Below are 22,549 nucleotides of genomic sequence, written 5' to 3'. Positions count from 1 at the left end.
TTGCATATGTGTGTCATGTCATTCCCCCCCAGTACACTTTCTTTCAAATTAAAACCACCAGCTGACTATCCTTCCTTTATAACATGGATTCCACAATGTGAAATGACATCTACATTTAAAAAAAAATAATTAAAAAACACATCAGCACCTCCACTCCAGATTTCCACTTCTTTTGCAAAAATCTGTGCCACAATTAATCCAGATCAGGAAGCAAATTATTCTCAAGGTTTCCCCAGAAAAAAAAACATCAGTTTGGAAAGGTTATTTAAATTAGCCCCTAACCTTCACCAACACATTCACCAGGAACTTAAGGCAGAGCAGGTAGGTGCTGTGCCTGGGATCCAAATCAGAGAAATCACCTGGGCCAAAAGGAACATTTCTCTATTTACTCATGCACACTGAAAAAAATCAACAAAAAGAAGGCTGGGCACAGGCTCACCAGCTTTCTTCTTCCCTCATTAGGATGTGAGACTAATTAAAGTCTGTCAGTATCAGTAGAAGATTTGGGTGATATGAAATGCAAGACTGGGCCTTTTGAATGTTCTGTGAGCAGAAACTTGGCTAGAAGGCTGAAGAGGGGGTGAGGAAAACTGGTGAAAACACAAGTCTCTGCATTATGTATTCATGGGATGTATGCTGCCAGCAGGACTGAGAACAAGCAGCAATGTAATGGGGAAATGGAGAGGTCTCACTTTTATAGTTCTTAGAAAATAAATACATAGTCCTTTCTTTCAGTGGGTCAGTATTGTAGGCTTAAAGGAGGTGTTGTTAGCAAGGTTAAAGCTAGTACATCCAACCAAGCAGAGGCAGTGAAATTCTTCCCTAATGAGAGGAAATTCAGAACTGAAAATAATTGTTTTTAACTTACTGCAATTTACCAGGGCCAGCAGATGTCTGCAGATACTCTTTCAAACTGACACTATACCAGTGCAAAAAGAAAAACAAATAATGAAGAGAGCTGAAATACTAACTCTACAGCGATGCCTTTTGAAAGAGAAGCACCAGATGGGAACTGCACAGGGCAGACTGCTCCATCAGTACCAGGCATGCCCCATTCCCAAGGCTCTGCAGAGACGAGGCAAACTCCTAGCATTTCCACACCTCAGTCCCAGGCTAGCAAAAGCTATGAAAAATCAAAAGTTACTAGATCTAGAGGAATCTGAAAACAGTTTGTATTCCTAAAGTGTTAAGAAGGTAAAAAGCACTGTTTGACACTGCTGTACAACTCCTAGGAGGCATAAGGAGACCTGGGCCCAAGGAGGTCAACAAGTGTGGAAATAATTACCATCATCAAGTCTACAACCACTTTCATCAAAAAGGTGGGGTTTTTTATATATCCCTAAGCAATTTATTTATGTTGGAGTAAGTGATACAGGTCAGATCATGGCAGCAGGGGTAACTCGATAAAAGTAAACTCAAGTGATTTTGTTGTTCCTGTGACATGTAATGAACCAGACAGTACAAGTGCTGGGTAGCAAGAGAACTTGCTGGGTAGCAAGCCCAACTGTAGCAGGAGCCACTCAAGTATCAGTGGGTTTACTTCTCAAGAGAGGTACCTACACTTAGACCTAGTTTATTCTAGACAGACAGCAAAAGTACCAGATATGCCCCTGAAGACAGGACCACAAGGAGCAACCCTAAGAATTTATTGAGTCCTGCCTGTCTTTGCTTACAACACCTCTTTTTCAAGTGATGCTGCTTTCCTCATGTGAAATTCTGCCTTACCTGTTGCATTTTTTCCAGGTCAAGGCTGGGCCTGCTGACCTTAGCCCCACATCCTTGTCGATGTCTCTTACAAGGCATAACTTGCTCAAGGCCTGCCCCAACACTAGTGAGGATTAAAGGTCTGGAGGCTGGGCTCCGCACCAGGGGCTGGAGTCTCTTGGGAGGGGAGGCACTGAACAGCACAGGGCTTGGGCTGGCATGCAAGCCATCAGCCTGCTCTGCCACAGGCCGGAAGGACATAGCACACAAGTTCTTCACTTCTTCATCACTGGAGGAGGTGTTGTTGCTGTCACTGCAGCAGGCAAGCCTGCTGACCTGGGACCACTTCCGCTTCTCAGTGGCAAACTCTCGGTTGATGCGCTCCAGCTCCTCTTCTGAGCTGTGGCGGTCAAGGCTGGCATGGAAGAGGGCTCGAACCTTGCAGCATTGGTTCTCCTGGTTCTGGAGCTGGTTGGTGGCCAGAGGGGTCAAGGTACAATTCCGTCTTCTCTCTGGTGGGAGGAGCAGATACAGGAGTGGCAGAGCAGATGTGTCCCATGCCTTAATAAATTTGGCCTGTTTTCTCCTGACATGTTGTCCTCCCAAGCAAACTTCTGAGCTGCTCCCCCACCATTTCTTCCCCAGAGGAAACACCTCCCAGCTGAATGCTTCCCTTTGGAAGCTGCCAGACCTTTGTTTGGACCAGACTGCTAAACATCCCCTTTCAAACTGTCACCTGGAAGTCTAGTTCCAGGGGCAGAGCATGGACATGTCACCCATCTCATCTCCTGAACATGGAGAAGACATGATCTTCCAACTGTGTTGTCAGGCCCTTGCCTCTAGCTAAAAAAATTTAGTTCTAGTGACTAGTTCTCAGGACAGAAGAGACAAGTCAGTTATGTCATTATAAACATCACCTTCGTGGCTCAAATGAGATCTGCTTTTTGGGGATAAAAGTCCTCTATTACAAGATTTGTCAAACAGGTGAGCCTGCATTCAGCCCTAGGCTGCTCATGCTTTACCTGCTCTGCTGAGCTCTTTCTATGTTAAGCCCATGGAACAGGGATTTGAATTTTGACAAGACATGTCCTGTGGGTCTGGAATTTAATTTTTGCCTTTGCTTAAGAATCCACTTGAACTTGAGCACAGGGCATGCACAAATGGCAGAGACTTAGCATAGCTCAAGAGATGCATTTACTATGGTTTTCAGCTGCAGCTCTAAACTACTTCATATCAGATCCAAAACCAATAGCAGAGCACCTGTCTCTCCTCTATCAAAGACCCTGAGCTAGATGGAAGTAAACCAACAGTCCAGGAGGAAGAGAGAGCTAATAAGATAATAAGTCTGTAAGAATGAGGAAACTGAAGGTCAAAACTCAACATGGCAAGGATGAAGAAGACTAGAACAAAGATGACACAGGAGCAAAAGCATGGAATAGAAGCTAAATTTTTAGGCCCAGCTTCACTGCTGGCACAATTGTGCACCATCTCTGCCACATGTTTGAATAGAAGCTAAATTTTTAGGCCCAGCTCCACTGCTGGCACAACTGTGCACCATCTCTGCCACATGTCTACAGCACTGGGACCTTAACACATGGCTAGCAATGTCTACCTGATAACAAAAGTGCGACTACAGCATCTGGTAACACCAACTTTTCCCTGTGAGGTCCCAAAGGCTTCAAGGCGACTGATTTAATGCATCTGGTGGTGGTAGAGGGCAGACTGGGAAGGAGGCGCTTGCAAGAGCACAAGTGAAAAGCAAAATGCACTTCAGCCATAGTATCCCAGGATCCTCCTATCTCATCCCTTTACCTCTGTCGATCTGAGCAAGTTCCTGGTTTTCTCCCTCAGAGTCGTCGCTGTCCTCATCACTTGGGGGATAGGAGATCTAGGGGACAAGGAGAAAGAAAAGGCTTCATCGTGAACACTGAACATTGGCTTGCTGCTGCCCAAGCCACTTCCCCCACCCTCTCCCCCCTGTATCCTGCAGGCATCCATCCCACCTAACCACACACATCCAGCCATAGCACCTCCCTGTGTACATCTCCCAACCTCAAACTCCCCTAGTATCCACTTACTTGCAGCAACACAAAACACACAGCCTACCACTATTTCCACTGTACTTCACCACCAAGTCTTTCCCAAGCACAATGAACATATGCTGCCTGCTCTTTGCTTCCCAGACATGTAGCTTATAACCATCATAGCCTACCACATCCACATCACGTGGAATCTCCAAAACCCACTGCTGAAGTGAAGACACATCCTGTCAACAGCACTATCATCTTGCAAGGCACCCACAAATGGAAGCGGCACGTTAACTTCAGCTGTCCTGTGCATGTACCCACACTTCCCCCTTGAAGGTTCACACACAAGCCACCACAGAAGAGACTCACCTTGCATATCTACAGGTCAACACTGAAGAAGGTAATAGAAATAACCCAAACAGGACTGCACAGAAACAAAAACAATACCATGATGCTGTCCCCTCTAGGACAGAATCTTACAGTACCACTGAACACCCTTAGCAGCTCAAAGAATAATGACAATTCACATGTTCCTTATCTCAAGAGTTTCCAGGAACATTCACTCTGTGTTAGCCAACGGACTTCAAACCACTTGCTGTATACACAAATACCCACTTACTTGAAACATGTTCTAACACTGGACAAACTTGGCAGTTGCCTCTAGAGAGGGTTGAGAGATCTGAAACCAAGCTTTTGTAGGTCAGACAGACCACACTGCTACTGAGTTTCCTACACTGATGAAACCCTACCTACCTTGTTCCTAAAGTGACTTTTGTTTGGCTGCATAGAACATACCTGGAAGTTATTAGATCAAATCTCTGAGCTACACAGCTTAGTTTGTGTCTCTGGCAACAGCCAAAAACAAATGAATAAAAGGAAAATACATTACTTAAAAGAAACCTTTATAAGAAACAGTTCTGGAGTAAGATGATCAGTGCAAGACGAACTTCACTATTCCTTACAGCTTTTTACTCAGAATAACAACAAACATTGCCATCATTCTTAGCTGTCCCACAAGCTATTTGCTCACAACAGAATCCAATAGCAACAGACTTCAAAAAGTTAAATGCTGTGCTTCCATTTTAAGTGTGTTTAATCTGCTGTCCTTGACTTTCATAGAAGATGAGGCAGCATGCAACCATTACACTGATATGGGCCCATTTCAACTCCACCACCTTAGGGGAACATCCTTGGAGTGTTTCAGCCTCCCAGAGACACAAAAGAACAGCTACACTGAACTAGGTGCCTACGAAAGACATATAGCTGATGAAGAGAAACAATAATAATGAAGAAATTCTGATTGATACTGAAATTGACAGCTATTAAGTCAAAACACCTATTTTGTGACCATCCTCCAAGACTGTGTTGGGGGTTTTGTTCCCGTAAAAGCGTGCTGACATCTTTCTTCTCCTTCCCTTTCAACCTACCTTTTGCCCTTCTATATTTACATTGCCCTATAAGAAATCAGAAAAATATTTTCCTTCCTTGCTAGTCATTAAACTACTTTTTCAACTATCAAAGAATCAGGCAAATGGCACAGATTTATTCCCACTCCAGATATTCTTGAAGCAAACACAGGACTGTTTTTCCCACCACAATGACGATTTTCTTGTACGTATTCACACACATGCATCATTTAATAAAGGCAGCTGGCACTGAGGAACACTGCCAAACACACAGACTTCTAGTTGTCCCCAGAACAGGTATAATACCTTGTTTATACCATGGTAGTTCACAGAGGGGACAGTGACACTGAGGTGCCATTGTGCTAGCTGCTGTACAGACAGACAGAGGTCCTGTCTCCGTTACAAAAGCTAAGGCTCCCATTCTAACTTGAGAGGTACTAACCTTAGCCTGTGGCTCATTCCCACATTAAAAAAAAAACAACCTTTCATTTGGACACAGCAGGGTTTTCAGTGAGGTTTAGCAGCTCTGCATGAGAACCCTATCAGCTTCAGTTTTTTGTGCTACATAAACGTCAATACATGGCATGGCACTGCTTCCAAAAAAAGAGGCAACGACATCGAGCACATGCAGGTCGAATGGCTACTGCACAATGTCACTGGCTTGAGATGCTTAAGATAGGAGTTGGATTTGAGTCAATGATTGACATTTTGAAGGCCTTTGCGTCTACTGGTCCTGGGCTTCCAAAATATTCACTCCACCATGTACAAGTGCAATTTCAACCACAGAATTGCAGTATATTTGGAGTTGGAAGGGACTCACGAGGATGACTGAGTCCAACTCTAGTTCTTATGTCTCATATGGATAACTCTCCTCTGCTAAATCCTTCCCAGTCTGACAGCCAACCCAAGACTAATCCCTTGTGAGTTGCCTCAAACACTTTGCTAGAGGCTTTCTTCAGAGCACCCGTGAGAGAAGAGAAATCACTTTTAAACAAGAAGATATTGAGTCCGTGGATTTGGTCCCATAGTATCTCTCAAAGAATTAAAATGGCAGGACAATATGAAAGGCTTCATGGCAAAAATGGGCTCCCACAGCCTTGCCAATCATCTTCCTGATGCCAGCCATGGACTAAGCACCTGCTCCTTAACCAACTACAACTCTTACAAGCAAGATATCAAATGCTTTTCAGAATTAGAGACATCTATTAAGCCACTCTTCTTGACACCCATTTTTTTTCTTTTGGAAAAGCATCATACTAGTTGCATATTTCTCTCAACATTCAAATTTTGTTCCACCCATTATTCCTACTGGTGTTAATATACCCTTGTTCTAGACAATACGCTCAGAAATTAGAATAGTTACATAATATATGACACAGACTAACTATAAAAAAATAAGTCTTAAAGTCCAATAATTGTCCATTTTGTGCATCAAGGAAGTACACAGATTATACATTGACTCTGCTGATCCATGATCTGCACTGTCTTTCAGAAGTCCTCTCATCTCTGATTCTGTGTGGCTTACATACATGTAAATACCCTCCTGCTTGGTCTTCATGTTTTTCAGTCATACATCATCATTCTCCTCCCACTTGCCATTTAGCAAGGATTTCTACTTTAGTATTGTTGTTTTCTCTTTTTATCAGTAAGTTCTTCCACAAATTATATCCTGGTTGTGGTAATGGAAGTCTTGCAAGCTCTTATATATGAGACTCTAGCTCCCACATTCCCTAATGGAGAACCATCATTCATGATAGGCTAATCATTAATCTTGCAGTGTGGAAAATTTATACATTAAATTCCTTGCCATGATACATCACACAGGCTAAGATTAATGGAAGATCAAAAAAAAGGATTTTGTGTCTGTATGGATAGCAAGACTTTCAAAAAATGATAAAGATACATGGAATCAAAGACTGACTAGCTGGGAGATAAACGCTCTCTCCCTTCACTCTTCCCAGGTTTGACCAGTAACACCTTCCTGTCTTCAAAAAATACTCCACTAAACACAGCACTATTGTGTTCAGGCCTCCAACCTCCCTTGCATAGTCCCTGCCTTATATTAGCCACTGATTTACTTTTGTCCAAGGCAGTACAGCCCCATTTTCCTGACAAATTCAGAACTGTGGCACTGGTATAGCAGAAAATTCTATCTCCATGTCAAAGATCCCATCAGACCATGACTTCATTCACTGCACACAAATTGCAGAACCGTTTAGACTGAAAGACACCTCTGGTATCACATAGTCCAAGCTCTTGCTTAAGCTGGGACAACTAGAACATGTCGCTGGGGCTATGCCCAGTACACTCTATACCTTAATGTGAAAAAATAAGGAGAATAAAATAAAATCTTTAATTCACATAGATGTGAGAATGTTTACAAGCCATGGCACAAAACAAGCCAGAAAACAAAGGACAGGTGCCCATCCACCCTTCAGTGTTTCATCAGGAAATGCATCAGATAGCAGTCTCCTCTTCATGAGGATCTCAGACTTATACCTGGGTCCTTCAGCTCCATCACCTGACATGCCTTCTGTCAGGCTAAGGACTCCTTCCACACCAGATGGAAACATGAACAAACTTCCTCATGCATTTGATTTTGCAGCCATTTCCAGTAAGGAAAGATGGGTTTGTGTAGAATAACCAGATGGTATTTAAGGATAACTGAGTATAAAGCTTATACCTTTGAGGGAGTGTTAACATGAAAGACAAACTAGCAGATATAAGAAAAAAACTAGACAGAAAAATATGTGTCCCATCACACTGCTGGTTGTCAGCTAAGTAATGATAACTATCTGCAGTTGGAATTGCCCAGGTCCTAAAGGGTCCCATCACCCTTAAAGATTAAAGCACTGAAATACACCAGACAGTAAAGAAACCCCACCCTGTAAAAGTGAAGTTCCTCTTGGTTTTGCTTACAGAAGAGAAATTAACCTGCTATCATACGATCAAAAGTAATGACAATAACAATCATCTAGGAGCTTACAAAGGAAAAGGAATACCACTTCTAAGGCAGAATAAAATTCTCCCAACAAGTTTCACTTAAAGGTTGCATTGTTCAAAAAACCTAAAACATGAATCTCATGGTTTGGTGCAGTGGAGGGTGTATTTGTGGGGAAGAGATAATACAAAGATACAACTGACCACAGGCAATCCCTTGTTCCCCACTTGAATCAAGAATGCACACAGGCTGGAGGGCATCTTGCTGATCTCCCTGTGGGAGGGAGGAAGTGATTTTACCTCCAGGGAGGTGCTTACCCAGCAGAGGCCAATGCTGCCTGTGCTGCCACATATAATGCTGTTTGTGATAGAGACTGACTGCTCCAGGGAATCTCTGCAACTAGGTAAAGCCCATTCCAAGAGCCCTGGAAGGGGAATTTGTTGAGCTGGTCTCACACACTGGTTCCTGTCACAAAAACAGAAAGGGATGATGAGCTCACCAATGACTACTGATATCTCTGCTATGGGGAACTGATTTCCATTTCTTCAGACTTCAGATTGGAGAAATGAAACCAGTACTCACTTACCTTCCCCCCTGCCACACTGCCTACAGAGCAGCTGCTACAGACATGGGCAACCTGCAGCACAGGGCTCTGCTGCTGGCTCTTCTCCACCCCCACTGCTTGCCTTTAGCAAAAACATTTAACTCAATTTTCCCAGTGTTATTTCCTCCAGGTCAACACTTGGTGCAGTTGCCATGGGACACTGCCTCATCTTGAATGAGGGAGGTACCACGCTCCCAATTATAAGAAACGGAATCAGAGAGTTGGAAAACAAGGGAGACGAGACACTGAAAGACAGTTTTGAACCATGGAACAACATGAGAAAGGAAGGAACGAGTCCAACAGACCTTCAAATCAACACGTAATTCCTTTCCTAAGCTCTCCTTTCATTTTATTTGAAAGATACTCAGCATTGCAGGGAAAAATTATGCTAGTAAAACAGGCTTTGTCTCTCTTCCAAAAAAGCAGCAAAGTCAGAAATTCAGTTCAGTTCAATCTTCAAACATCCACAAGTGAGATATGACTGCCCAGACCAGACCTGGGGTTTACAGCTGGGATCCTTCAACAGCTAAACTTCCAGCCAGAACAGTCCTGGTTCGGAAAAGCTTTTCTAAAGTCTATTTTTCCCCCTTCATTATTATTATTTTCCTTTTTAATTTTTATAATAGGTCTGCCCTCAAACTCCTTTCTCCACTTCCTTGCAAATGGCTACAATTCAAACCCAGAGTTCATAAACCTTGAATGTGGTCCTGCTTGACAGAGCAGCTGTGTGAGTCAGAGAAAGAAGAGATAGGCCAGTGGGACACAGCACTCCAAGGCTGTTGTTTTCCAGGCCTGTACCATGCAAAAGACAGCAAAATTCCTGCCGTTGTAGAAATGCTGCACTTTTAGTCACACATGTCCTCTTCTGCACGGGCCTAGTAGTCTGCTTAACTGTCAGTGGTCTCACAGATTTGAAGGAAGCAGAGAGTCATCCAGGTAGCCAAATCTGGAATATTTTAACAGCACAGATGTCATTTCTGTTTGGTGCTTAGTGTACACAGACATAGGGAAACATGGTGACTGACAGCTCAAGGTGCAAGTAGTGGGAGGCATTAACCAAAGAACACAGAAACTGAGCTTCTGTTCTGACGAACTGTGACTGAACTTGATTTCCAGAAGCGTAGGCTTAAATTGGATAACCTAGATCTTGAGAGGAAAGCACCAGGCTTATACAGAACAAAGAGGATATGAGTGGTGGGTGGGTATGAAGAGGCACATGTGTGGTCCTCTTACTGTTTTAAACCTTCTTCCTCATCAGTGTGTAATTTCACAAACACCTACATACTTTTGACCATACTGTTTGCACGGTGAGATTATGTTTATCAACTGTCCACAGCTTCTGCAAAGAATTTACACCTGTTGCCAAGCCTGAATAGAACTACAGCAAAGATAGGGCTCTGCCCTAGTCTTGGGGATCCTCATCTGCAAGTGAAGTAAATCAGAGGACTCTGACCAGACAAGTGCAGTGGGGTTGGCTTCAGCACTGGGAAGGGATACAAAGAAACTGGGCAAAATACAGTTTGGACCAAACCCACAGAACACAGCTGACACCTGCACTCTTCCACTTGCCCCACATCAGTTCTCTTTGCAGCAGGGTCTGCATCAAACATCTTTTTGTAAATCTTCTGCTCTTCCAAGGGCAAAGCTGAGATGATTTTGCAGAGGAAGACTAAAGACAACTCCCACCTCAGCAAGTTCCAGTGCTTCACTGTTGATCCAGAAAAGTATACAGCACCAGTGAGCCTATGGTCCATGAACAGATGGACTCCGGTCACCAGAAGCCGCAAACATCTGATGTTCCCCAATCACAGGAAAGTAAATGCCTATAATTGTCACTCCTATCCACCCTGGGTCTGTTCTCAAAAACTCTGAGCATATATTGCTACTGGAGTAAAACCATGATCATTCTTTTAAATTACACTCAAGATAGAAATAAGCACTTGCAAAAGGACTACAATAGAATTAGTTCTACCCAGCAGATACCAATGGTATAGGCACCCATATATATATACACACTCCTCCCATCAGCCATTAAACTTGTGTGACAACAGAAGACACAAAAGGAATGCTATCAACTAAAAACTCATGTTTTAAAAGGCCTCCTGGGTAGCAAACACCCAGACTCTGGTCCTTAGCACCCAAAATACTCCAAATCTGAGAACACCCTGTTCAGTTTAATTATCCTCAAAGCCACTATGAGAACAAGAATCTCCCTGATTAAACATAGCTGCAGTTATGTTTGGGGCCATGATTTCACAGGTTAAAAATTTCACATGTTAAAATTACAGGTAGAACAAAGTCATTACAGCCCTCACTCAGCAGGTGGATGGGGTCTGGTAACAAAGGGTATCACCACTGAAGTAGTCTTTAATCCTACAGTTTCCTCCTTGACTTCCTAGACCACTGTGTTACAAAACAGGGCAGCTTCTGCAGCAGGGGAGCCAGGGCAATGGTGCAGCTCCATGTTGTGATATGTATCATTCTCTCTGGTAGCAAGAATTTTTACAAAATCCTCAAAACTATCCCTATGCTGTTAGCTTAAGAGGTTGGTTAAAGTTTATAGTCATAGACAGAAATCATACAGTTCTCCAAATCCACTTCTACCAGCAAGTAAAGCCCACAGATGTGCCACTTCCCAGCAAGTCTCCCATGGATCTCCTACCCTCCTCCCACCACTCAGCTTCTGCTCAGTACAAACACCCAGTGGAGCCTGACCACAGCTGGCAGTCACCTGCATGGGATGGACCCACACAAGAAGTTTCTCACCAGCTCTGTTAGTCCACTCATGGCTTTGCTGACATAATAAAGAGAGTTATGTCTAATTCGTATCCAAGTTTCAAGGATTCTCATTCACTTGTTAACTTTCTCATCCTATGTGAGGAGATAGCATAGTTCAGAAAAGAATTTTTCAGAAGAAAGAAAAAGATGACAAAGTGTTGGGAAGCATCCATCAGAAAGAAGCAGCAGTCTACAAAACAGTGGTGCTGCAAAGAGATCCCTTCGCATAAGAGGTCAACTCCCCTGACAGCTCACAGCTTGGAGCCCTGGCATTCCCTTGGCTCGCACCCCGCAGGAGCACTGTTATTCAGCAGTGTTGACACCACAAAGCACAGCAGTCCAGAAAGACAAAAAGGAGCCTGAGAATTAAAGACCTTCATTACAGGGGCCTCATCCACCCTGCATTAAGATACAGTGACTTAGCTCAATCTGTAATTTACAGCCCCTCAGCTCCAGTCAGATTAAAAGCAGCACTACTTATCACAGGCTGACAACTCTCTAAGACATAACAGAAAGACAGTAGAAGGGACACCTAGAACTGGAGAGGCACCTATAATAGCTGATCTTATCTGTAATGCATTCACTGAAGAATGAGGGATGGCTTCCCACACCAGTGCCAACCCTTCCTGCCTTGGCCACGGGGATTTAAATACACCCCTCTGTAGTGACACCCCATCCCCACTGGTCTAGCCCAGCTGTTACATTGCTGTGATGAGGAAAGGTCTCTTTGCACACCCCAGTTTCTCTGGCAGTTTACAGCAGCTCCTCAACATTCCATGAGTCCCCTCAACCAGGGAAGTACGGCTGACAGCAGCTGGCATAAACAACACATCTGGTAACAGTTTTCCCATTCCCTCCTCAAAAGACCCAGAAAGGGCAACTGCCTTTGCCCTGAGATACTTCCTTAGCTGAAGAGAAGCTGCTTGTGTTGGGAGACCTCACTCAACACTCACCTCTGCTCAGCCATAAAGAACTACATTAGCCAGATTTGCAAACACAAGGAACAAAGCCTTACAGTCAGGCTGGAAAATGCATTTTGAGCACATGAGGTTTCTCCTCCTCTCAAAGTCCCACATTAACCCTTCTGAGTGCAAGCAGATTAAAGCTGTTTCATTCTCTATGGATTTACACCAAACTTCTTGTGTTTTATCAGGGAGCAAGCCAGTAACATCGGATAACCCTTTCAGACCAGACTTTTGATCCATCTGGTCAAGCACCTTTTAACTAAGACTTCAGAAGACGCAAAAACTTGCAGTGGCTCTCACTGCACCAGATCCTTTCCTGGTAAGGATTGTGTGATTCCAAATGGCTCCCAGTTGGGAAAATTTGACAAAAGGGTTGCCAGATCATCCCACACATGGAGGGATGGGCTAGAGGTGAGTGGCATAAAGACAGAATTTTAATATTTATTCTCTGCTTCAATATATGAGGCAGAAGGCACAAAATCCAATTAGTGAGGCAGGTCCTAAACAAACAACAGGTGATCCTCCAGCAACATGTAGTTAAGGCATGAAATGTTTTGCCACAGGATGTTCTGGATGCAAAGACCATACATAGACCTGGTCGGGTGAAATTAACAGGTTTAGGTAAAAAAAGTCTGCTGGGCTGCTAATGCATAGGCAGCAGTTCTGTCTCAGGAAGAACTCGAGATCAAAATACGTGCTGTTCTTATAGTTTCCCCATAGGTGCCCACCTCTACTGCCTGCAGGAGGTAACTGGGGGAAACCAGGTCTAACACAGGATGGATGCTCCTAAGCCCCATTCTTGGAAGTGGGAAGGGTCTCCCGAAAACACAAGTATATACATGAAAGCTTCTGATTTTTCAAGCCTCTACATTATTTCACTTCATATGCTCCACACCAAATACCACTATTCTCTCCTGTTAAATAGCCTTTGGCCAAAGAACATTTATCTCTTTGGAATAACCAAATCCTAGGATTAAAAAAAAAAGAAACATATGCACAAAACTGTCTAGCTGCAGACAACTGTCAGGAACAGCCACTTGGCTTTGTGTGTAATAACTGGGTGACAGGATATGGAAGGATTATTTTATATTTTTCCAGCTTACATTCATACACACTCTCAGCAAACTGGAGAATCTAGCTGCCTGCCTGGCAACTTTCCTCAAGATGGGAAATTCCTCAGCCAACCAAAGGAAATTTTATTCCCATCTTATGTCCATATAGAGCCTGGCAGATTGTGGCCTCCCATGCCAAGAAGTAAGGACATGAGTTAAATAAAAACCAGCATGCACTGTGGAAACAATGTTATCCCAATAGGAAGGAGTAAGGTGAGAAATTTCTGAACAAAGTAAGTGTGAGGGGATAGTATCTTCATGCTATCAGCAACTTGAATTGTGTGATGTCCTCAAAATCTGTGGCTCAAAACCTGGTTTATAGCACAGACAATTTAATTAATCAGCTACCCAAGGTCAAGCAATAGTTTGATCATGAGAAATATCAGAAACCAAGGTCAGCCTATTCTCATTGTGGAGATTTATGAATATTGAGGTATTTGGGAGTACTTAATCCAGGCATCTCCAACCCTTTCATAAATCTAAATTCAGATAAGCACCATCTACTTTGCAAAAGGGCAACAAATCTCAGGTGAACTCATCCATGAAATGGGAGACACAACTAATAAAAACTTCCTCAGGACACCTAAGCTCAGGCACTGGTTTCCTTTTTTTCCCCCCAGAAGGTGTTTCAAGCCCTGAACTCCTAGGTCTTTCCATATGGGCTGATGCTAGAACAATGATTATGAGGCAATTCAAGGCAAAGCTGTAAAGGGCTTTTCTCAGTTGTGTTTGCTGGGAACAACAACCAACCAACCCAGACATGCCATTTGAAGGTGGCAACCCATAGCCTCTCAGAATCATATTTGGACTTTTAGCTCCTACCACCCCTAGATGACATTCTGCCATGCTAACACAGAACAACTAGAAAGAACCAGGATTTGGATTACTGCACATGCAGCTATGTGGCAGCTGTGGTGCAAATCTTCCAAGCAAGATACTTTCTTACATCCAGGTCCAACAGAAAGTTTCTATAAGCATCCACAGTATTTCACCCTCCATGAAGCCATAAAGGCTAGACTAGAGAGGCAACCATGTAAGCTCTTCACAAGGGTACTCTGTTGTGGCATTCCCATTCTGTCAGGGTTGTCTCAAAGGGAGAACAGTTGGAGGTCACCTGGCTGAGCACCTGGTGTGCTGCAGTGATTACAGAGGAGGGGAGGAAAAAAACCCAAAAAGAACTCTATTCACAATGTAAGACCTGCTCCCTCTGCCTCCAGCAGCTCCCAAGATGTCCTGGCCTCAAAAATGTCTGTGTCATTTGGCATGATACATAGAATGAGGTACCTATGCAGGCCAGGTAAATGACCAAACAGACCAGCCCATAATAGACAGGAGGTTATAATGGGTGCAAGAAGAACATAGCAAAAGAGGGTAGAAACACCTGAGCTGTCCACCATTAGGGAGTGCCCACACTGGTCCAAAAGAAACCTTCTTTGAATTGTGCTTCACCTGTGTGCTGCATCCCCACAGCCTGGGCAGCCCTGTGCCCAGACTGGCATGGAGACAGCTCTGCACAGGTCACATTGGGCCATATGTCCTTTACATCGACTTTTAGGCCTGGGTCAGAGTGCTGCACAGGGAATGCTTTCAGCACAGATAAAGGTCACAACTAATTGGCTTTTCTCTAAATCCTTGCCTGGGTGTTCATGCTGAGTAGTTGTGGGTGGTGCTGGTGCCTATTCAAAAACAGCTTAGCTGGCTGACTCTGCTGGTCAACGGTGGCAAGAGGACAAACAGGCTCTGCCCACGGCCACGTACAACAGTTACTGCAGTAGAAAACAGCCCTGAGTGCACACATACCTGTGATGCTGGTTGCTAGGAAGAGTTGGGTCACCCAGCAACCTGAATCCCGCTGAACAGGAGAACAGGGGCTACAGATAAAGGCATGGGGATAGGAGGGGTTGACGCTGCCTACAATGTGGGTGGGAGTGTATTTCCCACTGAAAAGGGAATACAGCCCCTGGTTCCCATACAGAGGCATCCGAACACTTCTGTGACCCCACATGCTCCAGCAACAGCCAGGGAATCTGGCCAGACTGGCATGCTACAGCAGAGTGCTGCCCTGCTCACCCACCACTCCACAGGGATGCTCTACCTGGATGCAAGCCTTCCTACAATGTGGGTGGGAGTGTATTTCCCACTGAAAAGGGAATACAGCCCCTGGTTCCCATACAGAGGCATCCGAACACTTCTGTGACCCCACATGCTCCAGCAACAGCCAGGGAATCTGGCCAGACTGGCATGCTACAGCAGAGTGCTGCCCTGCTCACCCACCACTCCACAGGGATGCTCTACCTGGATGCAAGCCTTGCTTTTTACTTAAAAAAAAAAAAAAAAAAAAAAAAAAAAAAAGTAAAGCCACTTTTTTTGCAAAAACCATAACTAAAATAAACGATGACCTAGTTCTACTTTCTATTTTGATTTCTAACATGAAGTATTTTCCTTCTCAGGAAAATATTTAGCAATCAAACAGTGCAACAAATTCAGGACTTGTAGGACAGTGCATGACAGCAGGAAATGAAGAACTGCACTGTCCAGCAAGGCACAATAGACTAACCTGTTTTCACTGAAATCCCAAAGTTAAATACACAGTACTGCACTTTCAGAATTGAATTTCTTAATTCAAATTAAAGATAAGAATTGGGAAATACAAGCAAAAGCAATGATGTTTCTTTGTGACACTGGGAGGTGGACTTCCTTTTAATCTAGCCCACATTTTCCTATCAGTCATAAAGGCCAGGTGGGAGGATATCTCACTAAACTATCCCGATGTCAGTGAACACCCCATCACAATGTATTTGCAATATCTGTGGTTTGTCTGAAGTACCACTCTCTGGAATGAGATCATTACAGCAGATTATCAGTGCTGGATGCCTGCACGGGAAAGATTACAACCCTTGAAGATTCAGACCTTCGAAGCCAAGTAGAAAGAATCGCAAACCTATTATTTTACAGTGCCTCAGGCAGAAGTCTCAAAAACCTAAGGCTTAAAGTGGCTGGGATTGCCTGTTCTATTCTTTGCCTTGGCTAAGTATCTATCACACCATTTCTAATCCACTAACATAATTTTAGCCCAAATTATCACAAGCCTAACCTTAAGCGTATTCGTAGATACTCCAGTAGTCAACATTGTACTTACACACTTACATTCATGCAAGCCTTTCCTGAGTGAGATTAAGACAAACCAGAAGCATCTAGTATTACCAGCTGTTAATAGGGGGGAAAAAAGCAAAGTTTCTATGTAAAAGAGTCCTCCAGCCCTAAAAGAGTGAACCTGTTTGGTGGGATCTGCTGAAAAAAAGAACAAAACAAACCAACGTAAAGGTGAGAAAACCTGCCTACACCACAGCAGATAGACAAAGCTAAGTTTTCACTTTGCCAAGCTGTCTTCAGCCAGCCTGAAGATTTGTGACACATGACAAGCAGTCAGCCCAAAGACAGACAGAAATTACTCTGTCCTCATTCATAGTAAGCATGAGCCCTTACACAGATCTTTGAAAGCACACCCACTGAGCATCAATAACAATGCTACTCCACTCCTTTTTGGTCTGAGGAGAAAAAGAATAACTAACACTCCTTGCTCTGAAGAATACCTAGTTACCACTATGACAGTGACTCAGGAGTCACTGCCTGCAAGTTTGAGGTTCACTTTGCATGGTCAGCTGAACCCCCTTCACATAGGAAGAAACAGGATGATTCCCATTTGCTGGTCAGGGCTAGCCAGCCAGACTAGAGTCTCACAGCTGATTCAGGATACAGATGCCAGCAGAAAATAATCAATATTACTTGCTGGTCCCCAGCACTGTGTATGCACATGTAAAAGCATCAAGAGTACATTAAGAGAGCTGAAACAGTGGCTTTGTTAGTGCCTGGTCCACAGTTCCCTTACAAGTAAGCATAAGGCTCAAATTATGTATCAGAAACGCGGTTCTCTGTCACCAGAACACTCACATAGTACTTCATATCATTGACACACAACAAACATGTCTGAATGTGACAAACATGTCTGAATTATCTCTGCCCAGGACAAAAATGAATATGCCAAGTACATAAGTAATTCAACAACTTTTGTGGATTAGAACATCAACTGTACGGCCTCCAAAGTTGTTTGTGTCAACAGCAAAGTTGGAATGAAAATGCCACCCTTAAAGTGCTCCGTATTCTTCAGCTGCATGTTCCAGCCAGTTAATTTTTTAACACATCACAATCCAACTGTTTCATTCTGATAACACCTAGGGCCACTAATTAAGGGCTTAGTTTGACTGGCAATGCACAGACTTGTTCCAGCCAGATGCTCCCTGCCCCAAGGAGTTTGCTTGCAAGCAAAGCTCAGAAAACAGACACCCACACTTTAGCCACTACACATATATGCAAGGCCACAAGAGTGAGAGAAATTTGGAAGGAACCCATTTGTGTGTGAAACCCCAATACCAAGATGCTTCATTTGTAGAAAGCTCAGAGTCAGTTAGAGAATACTTCTAAGGGCTCAGTATCAGTACTCCATCACAAACCCACATGCAAGCCCAGGATATGCATTTTGAAAGCTCCTTGATCAACCTGACTTACTGTTCAGAAAGGGTTTCCCAGGGCTACCAGTCCAAAACTATGAAAGAAAGTAATAAACAACTGCTGCAATTCACAATCCTTCCTTGAATTCAGCCACAAAAGCTGAAGGTTGAAGGGCTGAAGCTCTTAAGCCAACAGGCTGGACTATGAAACCACAACAGCTCAGGAGCAGACTTAGGAGACACTTACCTACCCCTGCTACAGGGGCACAAGTGTCCAATGGGAAGACACCTAGGTAAACTTGACATTCACAAGTCCACAGGCCCTGATGGGATACATTCACAAGTACTGCGAGAACCAGCAGACACCACAGCTAGGCTACTCATGATCATCTTTTAAAGGTAGTGGAGACCAGGAGAGGTGGCTGAGGACGGGAAGAAAGCAAATGTCACCCCAGTCTTCAAAAAGGACAAGAAGTAGGACCCAGGAAAATACCAGACAGTCAGCCTCACCTCAATCCCCGGAAAGGTGATGGAGCACCTCATTCTGGAGGTTGTGTCTATCCACACGTATGACAAGAAGGTGATCAGGAGTAGTCAGCACAGATTCACTAAAGGCAAATCATGCTTGACCAAACCAATTGCCTTCTATGATGAAACAACTACCTGGATAGATGAGGGGACAGCAGTGGACATTGCCTACCTCAACTTCAGCAATGCTTTTGACATTGTCTCTCACAATACCATGATAGACAAACTTAGGAAGTGTAGACAGGATGAGTGGACAGTGAGGTAGATTGAGAACTGGCTGAGGGTTGTAATTAGCGGCACAGGGTCTAGTTGGAGGCCTGTCACTAGTGGTGTCCCCCAAGGTTCAATACTGGACCCAGTATTGTTTAACTTGTTCATCTTGGATGAAGAGGCAAAGTGTCTGCTCAGCAAGTTCACTGAAAACACAAAGCTGGGAGGAGTGGCCAGTATCCCAGAGTGCTGTTCAGCCCTCCAGAAGAACCTCAACAGGCTGGAAAGAACTATCTGACATTCAACAAGGGCAAACACAGGGTCCTGCACATGGTAAGGAAAAACCCTGAGCATCAGTACAGGCTGGGGGCCAGCCTGTTGGAAAGCAGCTTTGGGGGTTCTGGTGGAAAACAAGCTGTCCATGAGCCAGCAGTGTGCCAATGTGGCCAAGAACACCAATGGGATACTGGGGTGCATTAGGAAGAGCATTGCCAGCAGGTCAAGGGAGGTGATCCTGCCCTTCTACTCAGCCTGGTGAGGCCACATCTGGAGTACTGTGTCCAGTTCTGGGCTCCTCAGTAGAAGCAAGATATGGAGCTCCTAGAGCAGGTCCTGAGGAGGGCAACAAAAGTGATTAAGGGACTGCAGCATCTCTCTTACAAGGACAGACTGTTGGACCTGTTCAGCCTTAAGAAGAGATGACAGAGGAGACCTCATCAACAACTAAAGTATCTGAAGGGAGGATATCAAGAGGATGGAGTCAGGCTCTTCCCCAAGCAATAGGACAAGAGTCAACAGGCAGAAACTGATGCACAGGAAGTTCACCTTTACTACACAGGTGATCATGCACTGGAACAGATTGCCCAGAGAGGTTGTGGAGTCTCCCTTACTGGAGATATACAAGAACTGTCTGGATGCAATCCTGTCCTGCTTGAGCAGGAAGGTTGGACCAGCTGACCCACTGTAATCCCTTCCAACCTTACCAATTCTGTGATTCTGTGAAAACAGCAAGGTGAGCAGTCTTCTAAGGCTAGGGGTTCAAACTCAAACCCCATCACACTTGACAGTCCAGCCGTCCTTATTAGAAACTGCTGGCTGAGCATACTAACCCAACAGCAGGTGAAATGTCAGACAGTCAATCCCTCCATTTCTACCACGGTGAGTTCTGGTGAATGGGCAACAAAGGGACACCAACTTACTGAGCAACACCAGCACAAACCAGACCACTTGAGTCAAAGTTCTCTGAGCAGCCTTAGTTGTCAACTGCCTAAAGGTAGGGTAGTTTTTCCTTTAGTAGGGAAAAAGAGAAGTCCATTACATTGACACCCAAAGCTCGTGTATTTCCTGGTTTCACTTACAGGAAGTAATGGCAGTCTCTCAGCTTCTCCATGTGGGGAAAGACTAGGAGGATCTATCACAGCCACACTAAACCAATTGGGGATGCATGGCACCAACATTATGCAGTGGGCAGAAATTTCATCCTGAAAGGATTCCCAAAGCTTGCATGCCAATCGAAGGTTGATCAAATCTCCCCCAACTTGTAAAAAAAAGTTGGCAGTTTACCCAAGGACAGTCTTCCAGGACTTTGCCTAATGGCAGTACAGTTGCAAGCTAGAAGCACAACAGCAGCTTGGTTTCCTTGAATTTGGGAACTTCCCACAAAGGTCTTAAAAGTGGGTAATGAAGGGGAAGAACAGCTAAACACAGTATTTTTAAAGCTTAGAAGGCTCTTGATTTGGGTGGTGGATGCAGATCAATTCTTACTCTATCCAAACTTGATGCTTATTCTCCACTTACAGAACTACAGACCTGCTTCTATGCTCACACTTAGCTTTTCACTAGGTTTCAACGACAGCATACTGGACCTTTCAAAATAATGCATGTACCATACAAGCCAGGATATATACAAACCTGCATAGACACAGACCAAGGATGATATGGCAGAAGTCTGGTCTGTGCCTGGCAGAGCCACATCATCTGAGGGCAGTAGAGCCTTGACAAGCACATGCATAGCGCAGCCACAGGAAACTTCCACACTGCTCACCACTTGTGACACCTATTCTGGGTCCATACTTGCAAGGAGCTCTGGTCCAACACCTAAGACAGAGCACTGCACACTCCATTAAGCAATCAGTATGCTAGTACAAGGCTCAACCAAGACCAGACAGCTGCACATGGTCCCCAAAGGCCTACTAAACATATTTAAACCCAGAGGTTGCACGTCTGGCTTTCTGCCCATACACGTGTGCACCAGTCATTGTGCCACTCCCCACTGCAGGCTGCAAAGACACCTCTGATGGGCTATGTGTTAGCCTTGCAAGGAACAGTGCAAGCTTAAGTTTCTCTACCTAGCCTGCAAAAATGCAGACCACCTGTCTGCAGCAGGAAAGCTTGGCACTAATGTGAACAAAATGGCTGCAGATACCCACTCCAGCACATTTTCCTGCATGCCTCCAAGCTACCTCTGAGAGCTCCTTCCAAAGATTCTCACGGTTTCACAACCTGAGGCTCCAAGAGATAAACAATAAGCTAAAGGAGGTGATCACAGCCACGAGGCCCAGAAACACTGCAAGTTAATCAATCCACTACAACCTAAAGCATTGCCCTTATTTTACTTCCAAAAATAAAATCTAACCCAGGCTGCTCTGAGAACCACAGAATGTGCAATCCCTGGAGGAAGAAGTACAGCAAACTTTGATGAAACATCAGCACAGTTTCTAACAAAGTTGCCATCAGTCTGTCCACAGTGACTGTGCAGAAGTGCAGGCACACGGCAATCCGCCTCTGTGTAACACATACAAAAGACTCCACTAGAGTCTGGTATACAGATCCCCAGCCCCCAACTCAGGCAACGAGGGCTGCTACTTTTCCCAGATCCCTTCTTTGATTTGGGGCCAGGCCCTACACTTCCTGCAGTACTGCTGCCAATCCAGAGTAACTCTGCTGATTTCAGGGGTACCCCTTGGTTCACAACAATTTTGCCAAGTCAGGATCTGGTATTTTTTCCTAACTCGCTCATCACAGCTCCATTTTTATCCCATGGTATATGGCTCAAAAATTCCTCCATGTATTTGGCAGGAAGAGCTTAGATAGTCCTTATCCTGAATCTGTGATCCTCAGTTTTATTTTTGAACACTAAAAAAGGATGTAAGAAGAATCTGGAAAGCCACAGGTCAATGCTATGAGCCAGTCTGCAAACTTCAGCTCAGATTCTGGCCTTCTGGACCAGAAGGGAGAGAAATGCAAATAACAAGTTGAAAGGCATTTTAGGCAAATCATGTTTGTACAGTACCTAGCACACTGGGGCTCTAGCCTGGCAAAGGCTGGGAGACTACAGATTGTACCTATACAAAGGTAACTTGGCAAATACCTATGCAGTTAAATGTAAATCCTGTCAAAAGTAAAAACTTCTAAAGAACAGGCAGATACATCCGTCTTGATTCATCTTTCTGTATTATCCGAATTGTGCAAGGTAATTCTGAGTGCAAAGGACTTCAGTAACAGGAATACAGCCTAGGCCAGTTCCTCCTGAGCACGCTGGCTGAGAGGAAACTGACCCAGCATAATAAACACTGCAAGTTTCCAGCTTCTCACGGCCCCGTTAGCAGTTACCTGAAGAGTGCGGAAAAAAACCAACCAAGACAAACCCGTCTGTCCTTACCTTTAGCTGGAAAGGTTGAATTTCGTTCAAACTCTGGTTCCTGAGCTTTTTCGTGAGGATCTTCAGCATGGTACAAATCCGAGGAGCCAAGAAAGGGTTAAGCAC

The 22,549-nt window shown here is 44.3% G+C and overlaps 1 protein-coding gene across 1 annotated transcript; it reads right to left on the bottom strand.

Moving 5' to 3' along the window:
• Positions 1-1,725: 1,725 nt before the first annotated feature.
• LOC103797830 lies at positions 1,726-22,513 on the bottom strand (the record flags this gene model as incomplete). The annotated part of the gene is made up of 3 exons (XM_009070065.1): positions 22,445-22,513; positions 3,517-3,592; positions 1,726-2,216 (listed from the first exon to the last, which is right to left on the bottom strand). Coding segments are annotated over exons 1-3 (636 nt in total), but the record flags the coding sequence as incomplete, so codon positions are not given.
• Positions 22,514-22,549: the final 36 nt, after the last annotated feature.

Source organism: Acanthisitta chloris, unplaced genomic scaffold, assembly GCF_000695815.1.
Source record: "Acanthisitta chloris isolate BGI_N310 unplaced genomic scaffold, ASM69581v1 scaffold10252, whole genome shotgun sequence".
NCBI lineage: Eukaryota > Metazoa > Chordata > Aves > Passeriformes > Acanthisittidae > Acanthisitta > Acanthisitta chloris.
This window is presented reverse-complemented; position numbering and strand designations above follow the sequence as displayed.